General features: G+C 50.7%; 1 protein-coding gene across 6 annotated transcripts in view; it reads right to left on the minus strand.

Annotated features, from left to right (window-relative positions):
- Nucleotides 1-2891: 2891 nt before the first annotated feature.
- Nucleotides 2892-19280, minus strand: part of CECR2 (CECR2 histone acetyl-lysine reader) — a 144364-nt gene continuing 127975 nt past the window's right edge. For all 6 annotated transcript variants that reach the window (XM_074540184.1, XM_074540185.1, XM_074540183.1 and 3 more), the window contains 10 exons: nucleotides 18026-18155; nucleotides 17703-17740; nucleotides 17526-17617; nucleotides 17126-17252; nucleotides 15342-15775; nucleotides 13699-13827; nucleotides 12807-13605; nucleotides 9902-11294; nucleotides 8947-9052; nucleotides 2892-8742 (listed from right to left, as the gene is read on the minus strand). In XM_074540184.1, coding sequence (XP_074396285.1) covers nucleotides 8737-8742; nucleotides 8947-9052; nucleotides 9902-11294; nucleotides 12807-13605; nucleotides 13699-13827; nucleotides 15342-15775; nucleotides 17126-17252; nucleotides 17526-17617; nucleotides 17703-17740; nucleotides 18026-18155 — 3254 coding nt within the window. In that variant the 3' untranslated portion in view covers nucleotides 2892-8736. The remainder of the gene's footprint in view (nucleotides 8743-8946; nucleotides 9053-9901; nucleotides 11295-12806; nucleotides 13606-13698; nucleotides 13828-15341; nucleotides 15776-17125; nucleotides 17253-17525; nucleotides 17618-17702; nucleotides 17741-18025; nucleotides 18156-19280) is intronic.

A 19280-nucleotide genomic window follows, 5' to 3' on the forward strand; every position in this document is an offset into this window, starting at 1 on the left:
TTCTGTCTCTGCCTTGGGCATTGCCATTTGGGGGGTCTTGTTATGGTCCAGAACAAGTTTACTTTTATTTTAGCACTTGGGAGACCCCAATATTCATTTTGTGAGTGTATAAACATGCAGGCACCAACACAGACCCCAATATTCATTTTGTGAGTGTATAAACATGCAGGCACCAACACTGCACCCCAGACCAAACTCATGGCTGGATACAAAGAGTTCAGGTACATTCTCATCTCACCAGGCCTTTGCTTTGCCCTCCTGTGCCTCTGACTTCTCCACCAAGCAAAAACTGCAGCTTTGTGTGCTGGAGGAGGTACAGCAGATTCCCACCCTTTGAGAGATCCCTGTCTGCTTGGAGAAGTTGCATTTTACATCTCAATGTGGGAGGAAAAAAAATCAAAATTTTAACTTATGTGTACATTTGTTTTTCCTAATAACTCTAAGTGAACATTTCTGCTATTAGAAATAATTTGTTTTAGCCTAAAACTGAGTCTTCCTGAGCTATCCCAAAAGTCCCAATCTTGCCTTACTGTGAGGTAGTCTCCCATGCTGAAGTGTGATGACTAACAAGAAAATTCAAGATGGGAACTTTACCTGCAAGATTATTTAGTTTTTAGAGAATACACAAAACCAACTAATGCCCTCCCCCCCCCAGAAAACCCCACCAAACTCAAAGCCAGAAAACCCCAAAAAACCACTGATCATGCCAAAGACATTCTGGTTCTTCCTTCACCATCAGGCATTTCCCAAATGCTGCACTTAGCTCCATTACAGCTGCATCATCCTCCAGCTGTGGCAAAGCCTGCCTGGAGTCAGAGCTTTCCCAGGGTCTGCCCCATCACGGGGGTGAGTGGCTGCCATTTATTTCCATACCCAAACTGGGCACTGAACTGGTCCCTGTTGAAACTGATTCATCAAATCCATCCCAAATCCAAGCCTACATGAACAAGTTGCTTTGAAATGGCTTTTTTTTGGGAAAAAAAAAGCTGTGTTTGGGAAGCATCCCTGTTCTCAGGGAAAAGGAGGCTAGAAAGAGAGAGTTTAAAGCCTCAGCCTCAGAGCTCAGGAAAGCTCCGTTTGTACAAGGGGGTGGGAGTAGCTCTGCCAGTCCACGGAATAAAGGAAAGAATCAATAATTGTGGCTAGCAGTAGAAAGAAAGGTAGAAAAAAATGAAGGGACACGTGGCTTGGTTTGACACTTTGTCAAGACCAGGACAAGGCATTTCCTACAGCACAGATAAGCTTTGTCTTTGCCTGGGCTGCAGGGCAGCTCTGAAAGGAGCAGCTCCATCCGCCCCTTCCCCAGGACTGGTTCCAATTAGTGCCGACCCCACTCTGTGCCGGCTCAGCCCCAGGATTAAAAATCTCCCTGTGCCAATCCCCTCTGATCCAAACACTTCCTGGGACTGATAGGAGCACAGAATTCCTCCCCTTCCTGAACTGGACAGCTTGCTCTTGTCTCCCCAAGCTCTGGCCCCTGTGGAAGGGAGAGGGGATATGTGACAGAGAGGAGCTCTTCATCCTCCCCAGGAGCAAGGAGCCAGGATCCTCAGAAGCCTTTGCAGGGCCTGGAGCTGCAGCTGGGCTGGGAAAAGCCCTGCTAGGATGTTTGAGTTCATCTGCCTGCCCTGGAGAGCAGGGGCAGCTCTGGCACCTGGCTGGTGGGTTTGGGGTCCAGGCCCAGCATGGGAAGTTGCCTGTGTGTGCTCCTCTGAGCTTCTTTGGCATGAAAAGATGCTAGCCCCTGGCTTGGCCAGCGAGTTTGGAGTCCTGCACCATGGAAAAATGTTTCCTGAGCATCTCTTTGCATTGGTAGCTCTGGTGCTGGAGCCAGGAGAGCGTGCTCAGCTCGGGAGCACCCCCAGCCCCGTGAGGATGCCACAGGAGGGGCAGATGGAGCATCCAGAGCAGCAGGCGACGCTGCAGGGCTGTTCTGGCAGGAGATGTGAGCGTCTGTCAGCAGCCCTGCAGGAAACACAGGGAGCTTGCACTGGATGGAGCTGAGGAGAAGGAAAAGGCTTGCAGCTTGCACCTGGGAGCCTCTGTGCCCCCATCCTTCTGCTGTTCATCCCCACATGCCTCCGTTTGCTGGCACCAGGTTTTAAGGAAAATTACCTGAATTTTGTCCTGAAGTAAAGCTGCAGAATCAGCAGAACTGAGCAGGTATTAATTCAGGGAGCAGCTGTGCAATGGCCAAGTGCACCTACAGCAGGCACCTCCCAGCGTGAACCAGCATGGCCAGTGCCTGCCTGTGATGCTGATACCTGGAGAGAAAGAGCTAAGCTGCCTTTGAACACCTCCCTGCTCAGCCCCTGCCCCATCCCACATGGGAGATTGAATAAACAGCAAACAGCAAGTGCCCTTTGGGGCCCAGTATTCATTTGGACCACCACACACAGGCTCCAAAGGCTTTCCATTCCTCTAACAGCCCCTGAGGGCATCAGTGACCTGCACAAAGAGGAGTCACAGAGGTTACATCAGCTCCTCCTCAGCAGTATCACCCCATGGGCTCCATTCAGGGCAGTCACCACTTTTACAGCAGAGAGGTTGCACCTGGGTGTGGGGGCACAGACCACCTGTGCCCCAAAAGCATGGTGTGTTTTGGGGTGAGAGGAGGCTTCCCTGCACATCTGGGCTGCAGGAAAACCCTCAGCCCACCAAGGACTTGGTGGGGAAAGCAGTGACAGCATCTCATTTGCACAGCTGGGCTGTTCAAGGGCAGCTGTGCTCCTGAATGGGAAATGATCCCGATTGGCTTTCCAGGTGCTCTCTTGTAAATGGATTTCAGGTGTACAACGGTGCCTGACCGCAGTCCAGGGCTTTGTCTCTCTGAAAAAAGGCCCTCTGTGTTATCCTCCCACCCCCATCCAGGAGACAAGAAAACACACATACAGCAAGGGTGGTTGCTATTTTAAGAATGTACTTTATACAAAATAACCAATTCATATGGAAATAAAATCTACAGACCTCCAAGGATCAAAATTTTAAAAAAGTTCTTTAAAAAAATTACCCAACACACAGTATTAAACTAACTATTGAGGTAACTGTCGCTCTTGGGGAACAAAGGTAATCAGCAGACCAAGACAAAATATACACAATATAAAAATAAATAGCATTCCCCTTTCCAGTATTGACCAGGAAAGTTCACACGACTTTGCAGCAGCAGGAGAGAGAAGAGGATCCCTGACACTGTGCTCTACGGGATGGGGAGGAAGGACAGGGCTCTGGGCAACAGGGGATGGAGAGGTGCAGCCCCTGAGGCCCTGCTGGGGACAGAAGGGCTGGGATGAGCAGCTCCAGCATGAACTCCTTCTCGAGCTGATCAACTGAGCCCATCCAGTCCAACCTTTCCTGAACAGCATGGGCAGCTGCTCAGCCCAGTTTCCAACGGAGCTGAGGACAGGCAAGCCCAGTCCTGGAGTGCTGCATCCCAGCACACCCAACAGAACATGCCAGTGCAGAGCCCCAGTGCAGAGGCCGGGTTTCCCCCACCGAGGGACGCAGGCAGAGCATTTTCACAGCTTGGTGTGGGAGGTCTCTGCAGCAGCCTCAGCTCACCCTCCTGTCACCCTGGCACAGCTTGCCCTTGACAAGGGCCAGGCTTTGCCCCCATGGCCACCAGACCCCTCCCTGCCCAACAACAAAAAGCACAGCAACATAAGAACAGCCTCATGCAAAAAGAGAAAGGCCCCCGTTTTCTCCTTGTGCCCCTGACAGACAGATTACATTCTTTACAAACTTACAATAATACAAAAACAACCCCAATGTTACCCAGCTTCAGAGAAATGAATGGATGTAGTGGCCTAGGCTCCCCCAGTCCCTCCCCAGCAATGCCAAGGGAAGCAGGGGGTCACTCTTCTCCCCCAGAGGCATTAAACCAGTGGTCCACCCACCCCTTTTCCATGTGCTCTGCCCTGTGGATGGATGAGGCTCAACTTTACCCAAATGCTCCCTTCCTCTCTGCCTTCCCAAACACAGAAGCAGCAACCAGCTCTCTTATGGCTACCAAAATCAACCCACCAGTCTCTGGGAAAGCAGGAACATGGCATGATAAGACGTGAGGCCACAAAGAGCACCTTGCTTCCCACTGAGACTGTGAAAGCCCCCCAGAGTGTTCCATAGCCATCTTAGTCCTAAAACAGAACAGGAAGGTCAAAGCTGCACTGCTGCATGTTATTATTGCTCAGAAAAAGATCAGGCAGCAGCATTCACTGATCCATCAAGGAGGAGAGACAGGAGTTTCCACAGCTGTACCAGTATATGCCCAGGCATTTTTAACCTAAACCCTCCTGGAGGTAGACATGGCAGCATCACGTGTGGGAGGAGCAAACCCCTGTAGTGGCAGATGGGCAGACTGCTGTGCCTGGGTGGCAAAGCCAGGGGCACAGAGAGAACACTCATGGGCCACTGAGGACACCCTGATTTCATGAGGAGGGTAAATGTGCCCTCCTCAGCTGCTGCCTGTGTGTGTGCAGGAGGCAGGGCCAGCCCTGTGCCCTTGTGCTGGTGTGGGCAGGGAGCTTTCATCTCTGCCCTCAACAGCCACAGACTGCAGGGCAGCCAGCAGAGGGAAAGAGGCTTGGGAGCTGGGAAACAAGGAGAGGGGAAGGGCTGGCATATGATACAGAAGGGAATCAGGATTTCCAGACTAGGAGTTGAGGCCTGGGCTCCTGGAGCTGCCTGGCTGGCTTTGGAAAGGGAGACTGCTCCCCTGGCGTGTGCCAGGGTTTGAGTGCACCAGGTGCCTGCAGGTCTCCTACTCATTTGGTGCCCAAAGGGGTCCCCAGTGGCTCTCTGGTCTGACCTTGTTCACAAGGGAATTGTGCTCACACAGAGTCAGTGCTGCTGTTAGTTAGAAGATATTCCACTTACTGCCCTTACGCTTAGTGAGTGTTTCCAAATAAAAAGGGCAAAGGACAGAGGGATTTGCTGGAGTTGGTGAAAATCCCAATTAAGCCTCAGTCCCAATTAATGCTTTGTCACCTCTTTCCCTGGTGGACATAGCTCTGTCCTGGATGCACTGTTCACTTTGATATCCATGTATCAAAAAGAGGAAAACCTTTGCCAAAAGAAATCTAGGGCATGGCTGTAAATGAAGGAAAAAGCCCTCAGTCAAGGCAAGACCAGCAGGGTTAAATCTACAAAATGGTAGATTGGTAAATGGCTCCATGGTCTCTCAAATCCTGCATGTCAGCCAAGGTGAGACAGTGATGAAAAAGGGAAGGGCACAGAACAACTCACTTCAAAGGTACACTTGGATGTTCCCATCTAGTTTCAAATCCATTAAACCCTGTCCTGAATTTCCCTGCCTAGGGGTGGAATGAGCCTTGCCCTGCTTGTCCCTAGGAGCTCCTCTTGGGAGACAGCTGGAAATGTGTCCCTCCCCAGCTCTCTGTCTGAGTGGGAGGTGGGCAGTGAAAACCAGCAGGAGCAGTTCAGTATGTGCTGGTTAGAAGGGTTCTCCTTGGCAGTGTGCTCACCCCCACCACGTTAAACAGGTACAGATGGGCAGAGGCTGCAATGGCAACCTCTGAGATGTTCTCTCCCTCACAATAAGCACAGGCTCCTAAAGCTCACAGGGGCTGCAACCCTCCTTGCACAGCCTGTCTCGGTCCTGGCCCTCACACAACTGCTCTGCAAACGCCAGCACCCGCCTTAAAGCAAAACAGGAATTCTGCAAGAGCAAACTCCTCCGTTCCTCCTCTGATGCACCACAATAAAAACTTTTTAAGGGGTTGCTCTGATTAAGTACAGACCCAGTTGCATGGCTGCTCTGCAGCAAGGGGAACCAGGACCAACTACACCATCACAGATTGCACTGCTGGTCCTCTCCAAGCCATCCTTTGGGATGACACTTCCCTGTCACTCATTTCAGCACCTTCTCTGAAATTCCACAGAGCATACAGCAACACAGTCTTTGCAGAAAAGGAAAGCAGAATTTGCAACACACCACAACACAGAATGAAGCCACCAAGAACAAAGAAACCACCTTGGTTGAACAGAGAGATGAACAAAAACCTGACAGGGATCAGTGGAGAAAATAAAGAAAGGTTGTTTTCTAATTATACTTTCATTTTAAATGGAGAAGTGTTGGGGTGAGAACCTGCAGGGGAGCTGCCTCAGTCAGCAGAATGAAAGACAGTCTCTGTGACTTGCTTTCAGATAAGACATCATCAAGCTGATAGCTCTCCAAGACCCTGAGAAACCACACTTACAAAAATATACACAGGCGACTTGCTTCGGAAAGTCTGCATGGGAAAGGCATTTGGCAGACAAGAAAGAATCAGAAGCTTCCAAGAAAAGTGTCTCCTCAAAGTCACAAATCAAACTAGTTGGCCCTTGAAGCTTCAAATTTGCTTTTCGCTTTTGTCCTCCTCATTGCAGGCTGGTGCCTGAGTGGTTTGGTGGGTCACACCATGGAATTTATAGACTGAAAACTTATAAGTTTGCTAAAAGTCACAGTGGAGCCTCAGTGACTGCCCTTTCCAGTTGAATTGTCAGGGCCTGTATCACCTAAGATGCCCAAAGATTCAGAGTCTCAGGGGGATTTTATAAAACAGCCTTTGCAAAGGCAACTTGACATCCAGGGAGCTTGGGAACACCACACACCATTTAAAAAGGAGGAAGTGGTAGGGGGAGAGCAAGAGGCTAAAAAGGTAGAGTAGCACACAAAGATCATCTGAGAACATTGGAAATTTTTGTTGTGCTTGAGGATGGTCAAGTTCATAATTGTTCTATGTATTATATAATCTCATTTAACATGAAATCTGTAATTACAGCAAAACATATCCTCCAGATGGGAAAAGTAATAGCTATTACTTTTTTTGTAATTTTGCTAAGTCACTAGTTCAGGATGCTTTCTGAAAAAGGACCACCTGGTAATATACTGTACTCCAACAACGCTGGGGAATGCTCTGCAGCTTCTCTGTATTGTGTTCAGAATTTAGGATAGTGGCACAAGTATAGCACTCAAAAGCCATGTTATTTTAAAGTGCAGCTACACTTCTCCTGCACTGCAATCCAACCTGTGGCACAAAACACCACTCTGTACATAAACAGCTGAATGCTACTCTTCTAAACCCATCAAACCTATCTTCCACAATATCTACAAAGCAGCATGGTATGGAAATCATAAAATTCACATTATCTGTTCCTCCTTACATTTTCTCAGGTATTCCAGCCCAGCAATCCTCTCCCAGGGCTGTTCCCTCTGAGGGGAGTCAGTTTTCAGTGATTTGCTCAGATTGTACCTAGCGAGATTAGGCTCTGATTTTCAGGGGATCCCTAGGTATTGCAAGAGGAAAAGAAAAACCCCCAACCCTTATTTATGAACAAAGCATTTGAAAATCTGAAAACTCTGATCTAAGACTCCAGCAGCATGTCTCCACCTCAAAATGTCCTGTCCTCAGGAAAGCCCAGCCATAGCTCCTTGTATTCTTTACAAGTACTTTTCTAACAGAAACCATCTGTCCTCACAACAGCAGCTTGAGTGCTTCCCAATTCACCTGCAACTGCAAATGCCAAATCCAACAAATGGCTCACACTGCAGTAACCCTGCCATTCCCCCAAGGCAGCCTCTTGCTCTTCTCCTCCTCAGCAGAAGTGCTCAGGAAGCCTGTGGCACTTTATGCTCCACTGCTGCTAAGAAGTGAATTTAGCCCAGGGTCAGAGAAAGAGGTGGGGACTCTTCTTGGGCAGCAGGGCAGTACAGATTAGCACAAAATTGTTCTACTGGATAGGTGCTGCTCCACCTGCAACTACACTGGTTTCACCAAAATAAGTTTTAAGTTTTAACCAGTTATGCCTTTTTCTGTTTTCTAGAGCACATATTTCTTCTATCAGAAAGGCAGGGAGAAGGGTACTACACTAGCAGAAGGGACAATGCCATGGGTGTCCTGCCCTGGTTTCAATTCCTGGTCCTGGTTTCCTTGTTCCCCCATGATGACAGGAGCTGGAAGTGCACTCAAGCCCTGGATCCAGAGGGGTGGAGATGGGGGTGAGAGGGGAAGGAGGAAGAGGACAAGAGAAAGAGGAGGACATGTTATGCTCCTGAGCAATTCCTGCTATTAAGCCAACCAGCCATGGGGTCATGTCTTGGTTGCAGAGGACAGGAAGGAGGACAGCAAGTCATCCATCACACATTCCCTCACCTCTTCCCACTCCCCCCAAACCCTCACCCTATCCTGAAAGATTTCAGTGTGATATGATTGTAAACAGTTTACGATTCCTCCAGTGCTAAGCCCACTACAAGCTGGGCCCACCCCCTCCCCCATTATGTACAATACATTCACCAACAACAGAAATTTATTTAGAAAGGCAACAGGTTAAATTCTGTAAACTGGATCCAGCTCCAAAACACACACATTAATACTACAAGTAAAATTCCATCATCATCCTCTTCCACCCTGAAAAATATACCTGAGTTTAGCAGTCAATGAAAGTTTCCACCCCCACCCCGCCCTCCCCACCCAAAAAACCCCTCAAACCCTGAATGAGACACAGTCTCCTGTCACAGAAAGCCACTAGTTTGGGGTGCCCTGTGTGGTGATCCAGCTGCTCGGCTGGCTGGGCCCAGCACCTCTGTGGGTTTCCAGCCCAAAATCTGGCACGGCGCCGTCTCCGCAGACCCGGGAAGCTCCGTGGGTGAGGGGAGGGTGGGAGCAGGGCCTGCCCCTCCTCTCCCTTGTCCAAATCACGTGTGGCTTTCATCTTCATGAAGTCTGATCCTTTCTTGGACTAGCTCTGCAAGAGGAAGAACAAGAGTTGGAGCAGCTTTAGAAAGGAATAATCTCCTTTGCCTGCAACCAGTTCACAGCTAACACCAGTGATCTGCCCAAGTTCACAGCGCCCTCCAGTTCTTCCCACCCTCACCAAACACCTCAATCCTTTAACCATTGGGAGGACAAAGACTTGCATTTCAGCTCTGCTCTCTCTAGCAGCCCTTACTTGATCCAGAGGCAATGCTGATGGTTTTTGTGATGTCAAATCTTCCCGGGCCATGGTTGCTGTAGGCATCTTCGGGAAAGCAACTTGAGCCTGATGCATTTGCATTCTGCAGTCAGGTTGAATGGAGAGAGTTTTAGCACATGAATGTCAGGAGCAAATCCCCACTCTTGGTTAAAACTACTTCACTGAAGGCATACATACAACATTAGCATACAAGCATTTGTCTTGTATATTCTGTCTGGCTTCCCCCCAAAACACAGCCCTCAACCCATGCCATTCCCCCAGTGGCTTAGCTTTAAGCCAGGTTTCCTGAACACTAGAAGAAGGAAGGACTTGATGCTGTGATGATGACAAAACAGTAACAGCTGAGGCACATTCATAAAAACTGAACAGGGAATTGTTGGAGTAGCAGTATTTTCCACTTGGAAATAAAAATGTGATATACAGTCTCAGTGAGAAGTGACTTTCTGTGATGGAAATTTGACAAAGAGAGAAGGGGCAAAGCAAGAGGACAAAAAGAGGGCAACATAAGGATGCTCATAACAAGAGGCAAACTTCCACTTTAGTCAGTGACTCTGCCTCACTACAAGCAAGATTAAATAAAACATTTGCAAAGAAAATGGCAAGAGCCCCTGTAATTAAGAGATACTCAACCCTTGATGATACATTAGCAAAACACTGTCAGGGGGAGCTCAGCACTGGTGTGGGGATGGATGAAGCAGGCTGACAGGTTCTCCATGACAGCTCCTTGCTTTAAGGAGGTGCAATGAGACTCTCTCTCCATCTTAGCCCCCTTACTCCAAGAATCCAAGAGCCACCTCTTAGCCTTTCAACTTGACTTGCCATCTCCTGTGACTTGAAGCCATATCCCTTCAAGGGTATCCATGACTGACAGTCACCCAGGCATCTCCCCCCTCCCTCCCACCTTGCCTTCTTGCAGAAAACACCATCTTACCCCGAGGGTCTATACAAGTCCTGGGGTGGCCCCCCCATGCCACCTGCACTGCCTCTCTGATCCATCAGCAAGGCCTGAAAGTGACCCACGTTCTCCTCTCGGCAGCGGTACAGGGGGCCCTCCTGAGAGAGGCCGTTGGCCTGGCCGGAGGCTGCATGGTGGGACAGGTGAGCATTCATGGGCGCTCCATAGGTCCTGGGCTGGAAGTGGCTGGCAGGATGCCGGGATCCATAAGGAGAGCCAGTCTGTAGCATCACCCCATGGGGAGGGAAAGCTGATGGGCCAAATCCCATCCCCGCAGCCAGGTGTGGCGGGGGGGCTCCGTACAGGAACTCCCCCGCTGCCACCGAGCTCTGCCTCTTAGTGGCTGCGTTGTGGTTGTCCAAATCGAGAAACTCTTTGGGACTCTCCGCTCTTTCCTGGGACTCCTCGGACTTCTCATCTTCAGGCCCCAGCTCCTGCCCGTCGCTCGGAGAAACCTCTTTGGCACCGGCTGCGTCCACGCGGTTGGGAGAGGCCATGGCGGCGCTCAGCGCCTCGCAGCCCTGCAGGCCCCGCTCCGGGAATGGGGCCCTGCCCAGGGATGGATGGGCACTGGGGTGCCCGCTGGGACTGGCCTGGGCGTGGAGAGGTCTCTGCCAGTCCGAGTAGCCCTGCGGGCAGCCGTAGTAGGGCGGTCGCTGGTAGTGGTGGTAGGAGGGCTGGGGCTGCGGCTGGTAGGGATACGGCATTCCCTGGGGCGGCCGGTACCGCGGGAAGACGCCGGGATGAGCGCCGCTGGGCTGGAAACCCCGTGGGGGGAAATGCTGGGGGTGGGAGGCAGGAGGAGGCGGCTTCCCCCCCATGACGGGGCTGAACCCCTGCAGGCCGGGGTTGATGTGGTACCGCCCCGCTGAATTCGGGTACTCCAGGCCGGACATGTAGAGAGGATGAAACTGGTTGGGGGTGGCCCCCATGGAGGTGGCGTCCGCGCCAGGGAGGCCGCTGCCCTGTCCCATGCAGGGCACGGCTGCTTCGGGCAGAGCCTTTCCCCCGCCACACAGGGGCTTCTCCAGCAGGTTGGCAGCCAGCCCCTTCCCCTCAGGGCCGGCTGCCGGCCCCTCGCCCGCCGCCCCGTTCTGAGGCAGGGCACCCCCTCTTTCGGAGGCGGGCCCCAGGTCCCTCACGCAGCCCGGGTCGCCGGCGTAGCCGCTCTCTGCTGACCACGCGCCTTTGCCCTGCCCTGCCTTCAGGTCGCCCTTCCCAGCGGTGCCATCCCCCTCCCCATCCGGGGGCACGGCGCGCCTCGTGCACTCCAGGGGCAGCGGGGGCTTGGGGTGAGGTAGGAGTTTGCCGTAGGCCCCGTCGGGAATGATGCACTGAGCCTTCTCGTCCATGCCTGCCAGCGAGTCCACTGAAAGAGAGGGAAGGAAGTCAAACACATGTCTAATCTTTGCAAATTTGGGTGATCTTTAAGAGCTGCTTCTTTTAAAAGTGCTCTTTTAAAAACTGCTCATGAGGTTGCATCTCTCTCTGAAAGATGGCACAGGTAGACACTGCACTTTGTGAGCCACCGCTAAGTCATAGCCCCTCTGGAACAACGTGTTTGCTCTGACACAGAGGTGTGCAGAGGCTGCCTAAAGGAGAGGCGGATTTGGGGTCCACATAACAGCAACATAAAGTGTTGGTGTACTGGCAGCTTGATTTCAGGCTGCATTATCCTTTCCAGTCATAGAATTAAAAAATAGTTTGGGTTGGAAGGGACCTTAAAGATCGTGTAGTTCCAACCCCCCTGCCATGGAGAGAGAAACCTGCCACTAGACCAGATTGTTCAAAGTCCCCTCCACCCTGGTCTTGAGCACTTCCAGGGGTGGGGCATCCACAGCTCCTCTGGGCAATCTGTGTCAGTGCCTCACCACCCTCACAGAACAGAATTTCTTCTTAACATCAAATTTAAGCTCACCCTCCGCAAACCCTGTTTGCATCCAGTTGGGCAGAAGCACCACCACGCCCCGAGATACTGCAGAGATGATCACAGCCATATTTTAACCAGCTGTGGTTTGGAGATGAGGCTGCTCTGTCCTGCAATCACTCAACATTCTCCCCTGTCTCTGTTCTATATCCAGCAAGCTAAATTATGATGATAACTTTTAAGCAATGCCACACAAGGAAAGAGTTTCCTCTTTAGTGCAAGGCACACAGGGGATTGATAAAAGATACAAGGGTTTTGATCTCTAGTTTACCAGCTAGAATTAATGAAAAAAAAAATTTTTTTGATCTCTGAATTTTTTTGATCTCTACATTAGGTTTTATTTTTAAGGTTCTTTCCTTTTTATTATCTGTGGTTTACTGGATAGAACAAATGAAATTCAACCAGAAAGAAACTGGTAAGGGCATGCATGACATGTTGCCATCCCACCTGAACTGATACAGCTGCTCAGGGGCTTTTGGGCAGCCCTAGCATGTGAGGATTTTAAGATGTTGAGAGCTCATAAGGCAGATGTGCATTTCAGAGGGAAAGCTATACTTACACACACTCAAAGGAGTACATTTAAGGCATTTATTCACATAACATCTCCTCTCCTTACCTAACTCTCTGCAGATCAAATTTTTATATTAACTCCAGGTGAGCACTAGAAGCATTACAGCCTAATGCTTTGCATTTGCACCTCGTGGCACACTGATAACTTTCAGGTAAAGCTGGGACAGAAGGGACCTCTGGCAGGCTACAGTGAAACACAACAGTCCTAGAAAAATCTAAGCAATGCCCTGAGTAGAAAATGTACTCCAACTTAGATTAAAAGAAAAAACACAAAACTATGTGTAAAAACTCAAAATATTTAACCAAGATTTGAATTATTTTCTGAGCGGTGAAGGTGACACATGCAGGCAGGGAAGTGCTACCAGTGGGCACTGAGGGCGTTACCTTGGCTGCTGTCCATGTCCATGGTGTGGCCGGTTGGATCCTGTGAGCCCCCGTTGCCCATGGCTTTGGGGGGCTGGCTGCTGGCAGAGGCAGCGTGGGCCAGCTGCGGGAAGGGCCCGGGGAGGTGCGGCGGCGGCGGCTGGCGGGGGTGGTAAGGCACACCCGGCGGGCACACGCGGGACGACAGCTGCTGCATGGCAATCATCTCGGGGCTGTCCAGCATGGAGTCCCCGCCCTGGCACCCTCTCTGAACCTGGGCTGCTCCCCCAAAGAGGGCGGCCGGCGGCTGCGGCATCCTCTGGCCGGCGCCCTTGCCGGGCGCTCGGATGTACCCCGAGGGAGGCACCCCGTGAGGTAGGAAATTGGATTGCTCGCTCCACTGGCCGGGTGGCAGCGGCGGCCTCATGGCCCGGGGGTCCATCATGTGACCCAGGACCCGGGGCTGCAGCGAGGGCCCCGGCCCCATGGGCGCCTTCTCCTCGGGCCCCACGGCCGCCTGGCTGGCGTGGCTGCCGTTCCACAGGGCCGGGTGCGCGCGGTTCAGGTACTTGTAGGGCCGGTACATGTGTGCCGGGGGCACCTCCGAGCCCTCAGGCGCCTTCCCTGGGGGCCCGCCGTGCCGCGGCGGGAGGAAGCCCTGCTGGAACTGGGCCGGGGGATAGACGCCCTCGGGCGGGCAGCCCAGCTGCAGGGAGCCCAGGCGGGGGCCCAGCCCAGCCACGTGTGCCGGCGCCGCGCACGCCTGCTTCTCCGGAGTGCCCAGGCGGTGCCCGCGGTGCTCGCTCAGTCCCACGGCCGGCTGCGGACACAGAGAGAGGGGGGGGGTCGTCTCAGTGACAGCCGTGGCACCTGCGGGGCCTGGGGCGCGTCACCCCACGCGGGAGGGGCTCACCTGCATGGCAAAGTGCTGGTGCTGCTGCACCGGCTCTCCGGGATGGGGCTCGGGCACTCGTGGAGAGCCGTACAGTTTGGTGGGATTGGATCCATGCAAAGGGCCGAAGGTTCCTGGCACTGCTGGTCTCTATAAATATAAGCACAATATAAGAAATAAAACAATTTGTGAAGGGCATAAAAGCAGCAGAAACACTGCAGGTGAGGGGAAGCCAAGGCTGGAGTAACTGCACAAATAAGCAGCTGGACCGTTTTGGAGGTACCGTAGAAAAGCTGCACACTCTCTTCTATGGGTGACCCAGCCTTATCAAAGCCACTCTGTCACACCTCAGCCACTCACTGTCACGATGATATTCTCTGAAAAATCCTTTTGCCAGGATTTCTTCTCCTGAGAAGCTGAGAGGCCTCAGAAATGAAATGCAAGCAATAATTATCTGCTGCTGTGGAATGCAACAGGTGCATCTTTGATTGGTCTCACGTGGTTGTTTCTAATTAATGGCCAATAACAGCCCAGCTGTCTCGGACTCTGGTCAGTCACAAGACTTTATTATCATTAATTTTTTCCTTTCCTTGCTAGCCTTCTGATTAAATCCTTTCTTCTGTTCTTTTAGTATAAATATATCATTTTCCTTTAATATAATATACATCACAAAATAATGAATCAGCGTTCTGAAACATGGAGTCAGGTTTCTCATCTCTTCCCTCGTCCTGGGAGCACTGCGAACACCACCACAACTCACCTCTGAACTTAAGGCTGCAATACACTCACTTGCCACCCAAATACTGGGGGGGCAGGAAAGAAGGCTGGAGGAGGCAGTGGTTTGCTTCAAGAACAGGAATGGACCACAAGAGTATGGAAGCAGGAAGACAACAGGGAGTGTGCTGGATTTCCTTCAAAATACTCAGTGCCTCCAGCTGTCCTACCACCTTCCACTATCTGCAGCACAAGAATCACACTAAAGATTTTGTTTGATCTCTAACTAAAAGGGCAAGGGATAGCCTAAATATCAGGAGAACAGCAGATACATCACACCACAAGCAATCACTGGTTAAAATGGAAAAGGCAGTGAAGGCTGGGTGAGGAACAGCCCGGAGGGGAGGCAGAACAGAGGTGGCATTCAGAAAAGAAATGCTGGGCTAAAGATAGGTCACTGCTTCAGTCCAGGGTGGCCTTTGTTTGATTCAGTTTACTGCTTTTATAAATACTCAAAGCACAAAATGCAGTAGTACACAGATGGCACAAAGTTACCAGGCATCTGTAAACAATTGAGACAAAAGACCAGATTGTTCAGCTTCATAAACTGCGGGGTAAGGGAAGAAATGTTACAGCTTTCCATGCACACTGGGGCTACTCTCCAAGGAGAGAAGAAAACTGGGGGAATCAGTTTGTCTACACTGGGAAATGACAGCCATGAGAAACATTAGGAGATTGCCCCCACCTAATGTGGCAAAGACTTAAATTTCACCAGTTTAAATCTAAGGGCTGAAAAGGTTTCACTTGGAAGAACCATAGCTCTGACTCTTTATCTCTGGGAAAAGGTTCCTGACAGGCACTAAGGATTTCATGGTAGGAAGTTTCATTCCCCTTTACCTCCCTCCCTGCCTTGTCCTGATGGGCAGAGGGCAGCAGGAGCTGCTCCTTACCATCTGTGCAGGATGTGGCACAGGGCTGGGCATGCCGCCGTACTGCAGGGAGCGTGGGAAGCCTCGCCCGTTGGAAGGGCCCACCTCTCGAGCAGCCTGCATGGCGTTGCCACTTGGGTCATCCACAGAGGACGAGGAGAAGGAGGAGGAGGAGGAAGAGGAGGAAGAAGCAGGAGCCCTGGAAGCAGCTCGATATGGAGGAGGTTTTCCTCCATTTTCCAGGCGTTGCTGTCTCTTGCCGGGCCCATCGGGGTCTCGTGATCGAGTCCAGACGCTGCCTGTGCCGGAGCGGCCGGACCGCCGGCTCCTCTTCTCTCTTCTCCCGTCCTCTCTGATCCAAAACTCCTCATCTGTGTCTCCATCTTCCCCAGGGAAGTGCTTCATCATTGCTCGGTGGAAACACCTCTCCAAGTTGTAAGCCATCTTTGTATATTCTGCAGTCAAAAACCCCCAAGAACATCAGAGCCTTGTAGAGAGAAGCAATTAAGCAATTATGCAACATCAGATAAATCATCTTCCCTCTGCCAAGTTTCTCCAAGGAAGACTTTTGTTTCTAACTAGTTGGCTTTGGTTCCTAAACTCCATAAGCAACACAGCATCAGGTCTGTTCAGTAACCCCAGCAGAGGACAGGCACACAGGCATGACAAAGTACCACTGGCAGCAGGGCCTGCAGAGTCAGCATTAACTCAGTGTTCCAGCCTAGTGCCAAGAATTACATTAGGGGAGCACCACCTCTGCTCACAGAGATGTGTGACCTGCACAGTTAGCCAGCAGGAGTGCTGAGAGAAGAAATGTGAACTTCCAGCAATGCTATTTGATTACTTTCAGAGGCTTTTCTTGGACTCGTTCAGTCTCTCCTGTGGGCCACAAGACAGAGGAAAATCAGCAAACACATTTATCTGTGTAGTTTCCAAAGCACTTGTTGACCCTGACATGAAAGCTATTGCCAACAACAGTGTCCCCACTGCATCATTTTTACTGGACAGTTCTGCTGAGATGTGCGTTTACTTTTTGTTGAGTGGATAGGAAGGAACAGACATTTGAGAGGTGCTGGTAACAAGGCCTGGAAGCAAGTGACTTTCCAGTTGTTTCGACTCAACTAACCCTGAAGTTCCTTGAGGAACAGAGCTCTCCCAGTGGCACTGCACGTATGCTTTTACTTGCAGCCAACAGCAACAAGCTGATTTGTTCTTAATGTTGCTCTCCCTTTCTCACCAGGTGTTGCTGGTGAGACAGTCTGCAGTGATGACCCACCATATGGGAACTGATTTCTTATCTAAGCAACACATAGAATTTTAATTGGCATGGCAATAAAACCCAGGATTTCCCATTTGTACACTCACATTGTTCCTTCAGTAGCCAAGGAAGCTAAAAACTACATTTTCCATCCAAAGGACAGGCATGGGTCACTCCTCACTTTCCTGTGGTACTCAACAAACACTGGCAGTCAACCAGACTGCAATGCTTTTTAGTCTGTTAGTTACTATGAGGAAAAGGGGCACACATAAACATATGAAGGAATAAGTTCAAAAGAAACAGACTCTCCTCTCTGTGTGCTCTGCCTTCACCATCTACCATCATGGCAGTCCTTGGTATGCCATGCCCCAGTTCAGCATGACTAAACTGTGCTAAAAGCCTCACTAAAACCCAGTGCAGGTCTCAGTAACTATTACCCTGTCATCTGGTCTCCCAAAAATATTCTGAAAGAGAAGAATCACAAATCAACTGGTGAGGAGGAAGAGAGCACTGCAAATAGACAAATCTAGCATCTTACTGCTCTTACCACTGCCTTCTCCGTTGTACTTCAGACAGTTCCTGAACATGGTCTTCATATCACCCACAAATTCATCCTTGGTGCAGTACTGACCTCCATTCAGCTTCTTCTCCATGCTGGAGATATCCATGGGGGCCTGGAATACAACCAAACTTCCCTTCAGTTACAGACAGCACAGTGGGGCTTACAAAGTTAGAGCTCAGAGAGGGCATGGGCAGCAGAGGATGCTCTCCAGAGAGGCAGCCATCCATTTTTGGTTTCCTTCACTTGTAAAGTTAGAAGGGACTGCCAGAATCATGGAGCTGGACTGTGAGAGTAATACAGCCCATCAAACTTCAAAAAACTTCCCAAGAACTGCATCCCAGTGAACAAAGGGCATCAGTCAAGATGGCTGTGCCACTTTCCATACCTTAATGATCTGGTAGTAGTTGGGAGCATACGACTCATCAACGGGCTCCAAGAAGGGCCAAGAGTCCTTGTGAGCCTTCACCACATCTAGAACTGGCAGTAGCAAGAGAAAGGTGAATGGTTACACTCACACACACACAGAAGTACTTCACTTTGAGAAAGCTGGGGTGGGACTAACCTTTGTACATGGCTGTGAACTCATCGTCCAGTTCAAAGCTGTAACAGGAAGCACCACAGTGAATATGCAGACTGATAGATAAGACATGCTCTGTACTTCATCTTCTCCTCCACCCATGCAGTGCCACCATGCTGGCCAGCAGGCCTCCTCACAAACACTCCTCTCATATGGACCAAACCCAGATGTTTCTCAGCTTACTCCTCTCACTGTTCTCCATCCTCACTTCTCCCTCTGCATTCCTGTGAATGATCACACTCCACTCCTTGCCATACTTACTCTGCTTCAATACACTTGTGTGCTGCAATGGCCCATTGTGTACTCACATGTCCTTGGTCCTTCTCTCCTCCCTGCCAGGGGAGCTGGGATCCAGGTGGGAAAGCTCAGGGGGCAGCTCCTTCCCCTGTGCCAGCAGCCACGCCCGCTCTTCGCGAAGTTTCCTCCTCCTGGCCCGCTCTGCAGTGGGAAGAGATGAAAAACCATTCAGCACTCTTTGCCCGCATTTTGCAGGGAAACAGAAGGTGCTCCTGCAGCTCCCAAGAACTCCAGTGAGAGGATCTTGTTCTTTCAGCAAAAGCAGCACCAGCACAGGAGCAGGTGAGGTGAGAATACAGTGCACCATCATCATGCCTCATCATCCTCCCTTGGTTACAATCACCAATTTTGGAGCACCACTTTGACACAGATGCTGCCTTAGGCAACTTCCAGAAGTGGTAGAAAGAGGGAAGCTCAACACCCATCTCTACGCACAGCGCAGCACTATGGAAAGAGCTGGCTTGTTTTTATCTTCCTTTAGGGGCTTCACCGCAGGCAGGTGAACTTGAGGCAGCTGCCTTTGCATGGAATGGGATGAAGAGCAGTGCTGAGGGAGAGGAGTTCTACCAGTGGCAATGAGTAACTGGGGTCATTTTTATCCTCCTTGGCTGGCTTTGGGAAGATTGCTCAGGTAGGTCTTCATGGCCAGCAGCCAGAGTGAGCAACCTGCCACACACGAGGGCCACTGGGACGGCTTTCATTTAAAGAAGTGAGACACAGGAAGAAGCAATGCTGGTAATAGAACCTGTGGTTTGCAACCAGACAGCTGGCCAACAGATTGCTTCATAATAGAAAGTTTATGGGCTCTTATGAACCTCATTTCCTTTTGCTTACAGGAAATCTGAATTCATTTGACTTGTGAAACACCTGCAGTTGGACCAACCTTCTGCAGGAGCAGAATTCTGTGGAAGTAATGTTCAGGGAGAGATGTCACAGGAACTGGCCATGTCAGGGAACACCCAGAGTGAAAGAAAGATGAGGGAGACGTGGCCAACATCCTGTAGCAGAGGCTCTGCCTTTGGAAAATGCCAACTACTCAAGAGATACCAGCTCTGATGGAAAAAATATTTATTGAGGTCCTACTCTGTCAGTCAAAAATAAATTTGGGATGGAGGTTAAGAGCACAAGAGAAGTAGGAATAGCTACAAGGTGAGTGTTTGTAGGGACATTCATTGGCAGACATGTCAAAGACTGGTAAAAGAAAGCCCAGATTTCTTGTTAGAAGACTCAGGGTAGTACTGAAGCTGGGATGATAGGACTTGCATC

The sequence above is a fragment of the Zonotrichia albicollis genome, chromosome 4 (assembly GCF_047830755.1).
Source record: "Zonotrichia albicollis isolate bZonAlb1 chromosome 4, bZonAlb1.hap1, whole genome shotgun sequence".
NCBI lineage: Eukaryota > Metazoa > Chordata > Aves > Passeriformes > Passerellidae > Zonotrichia > Zonotrichia albicollis.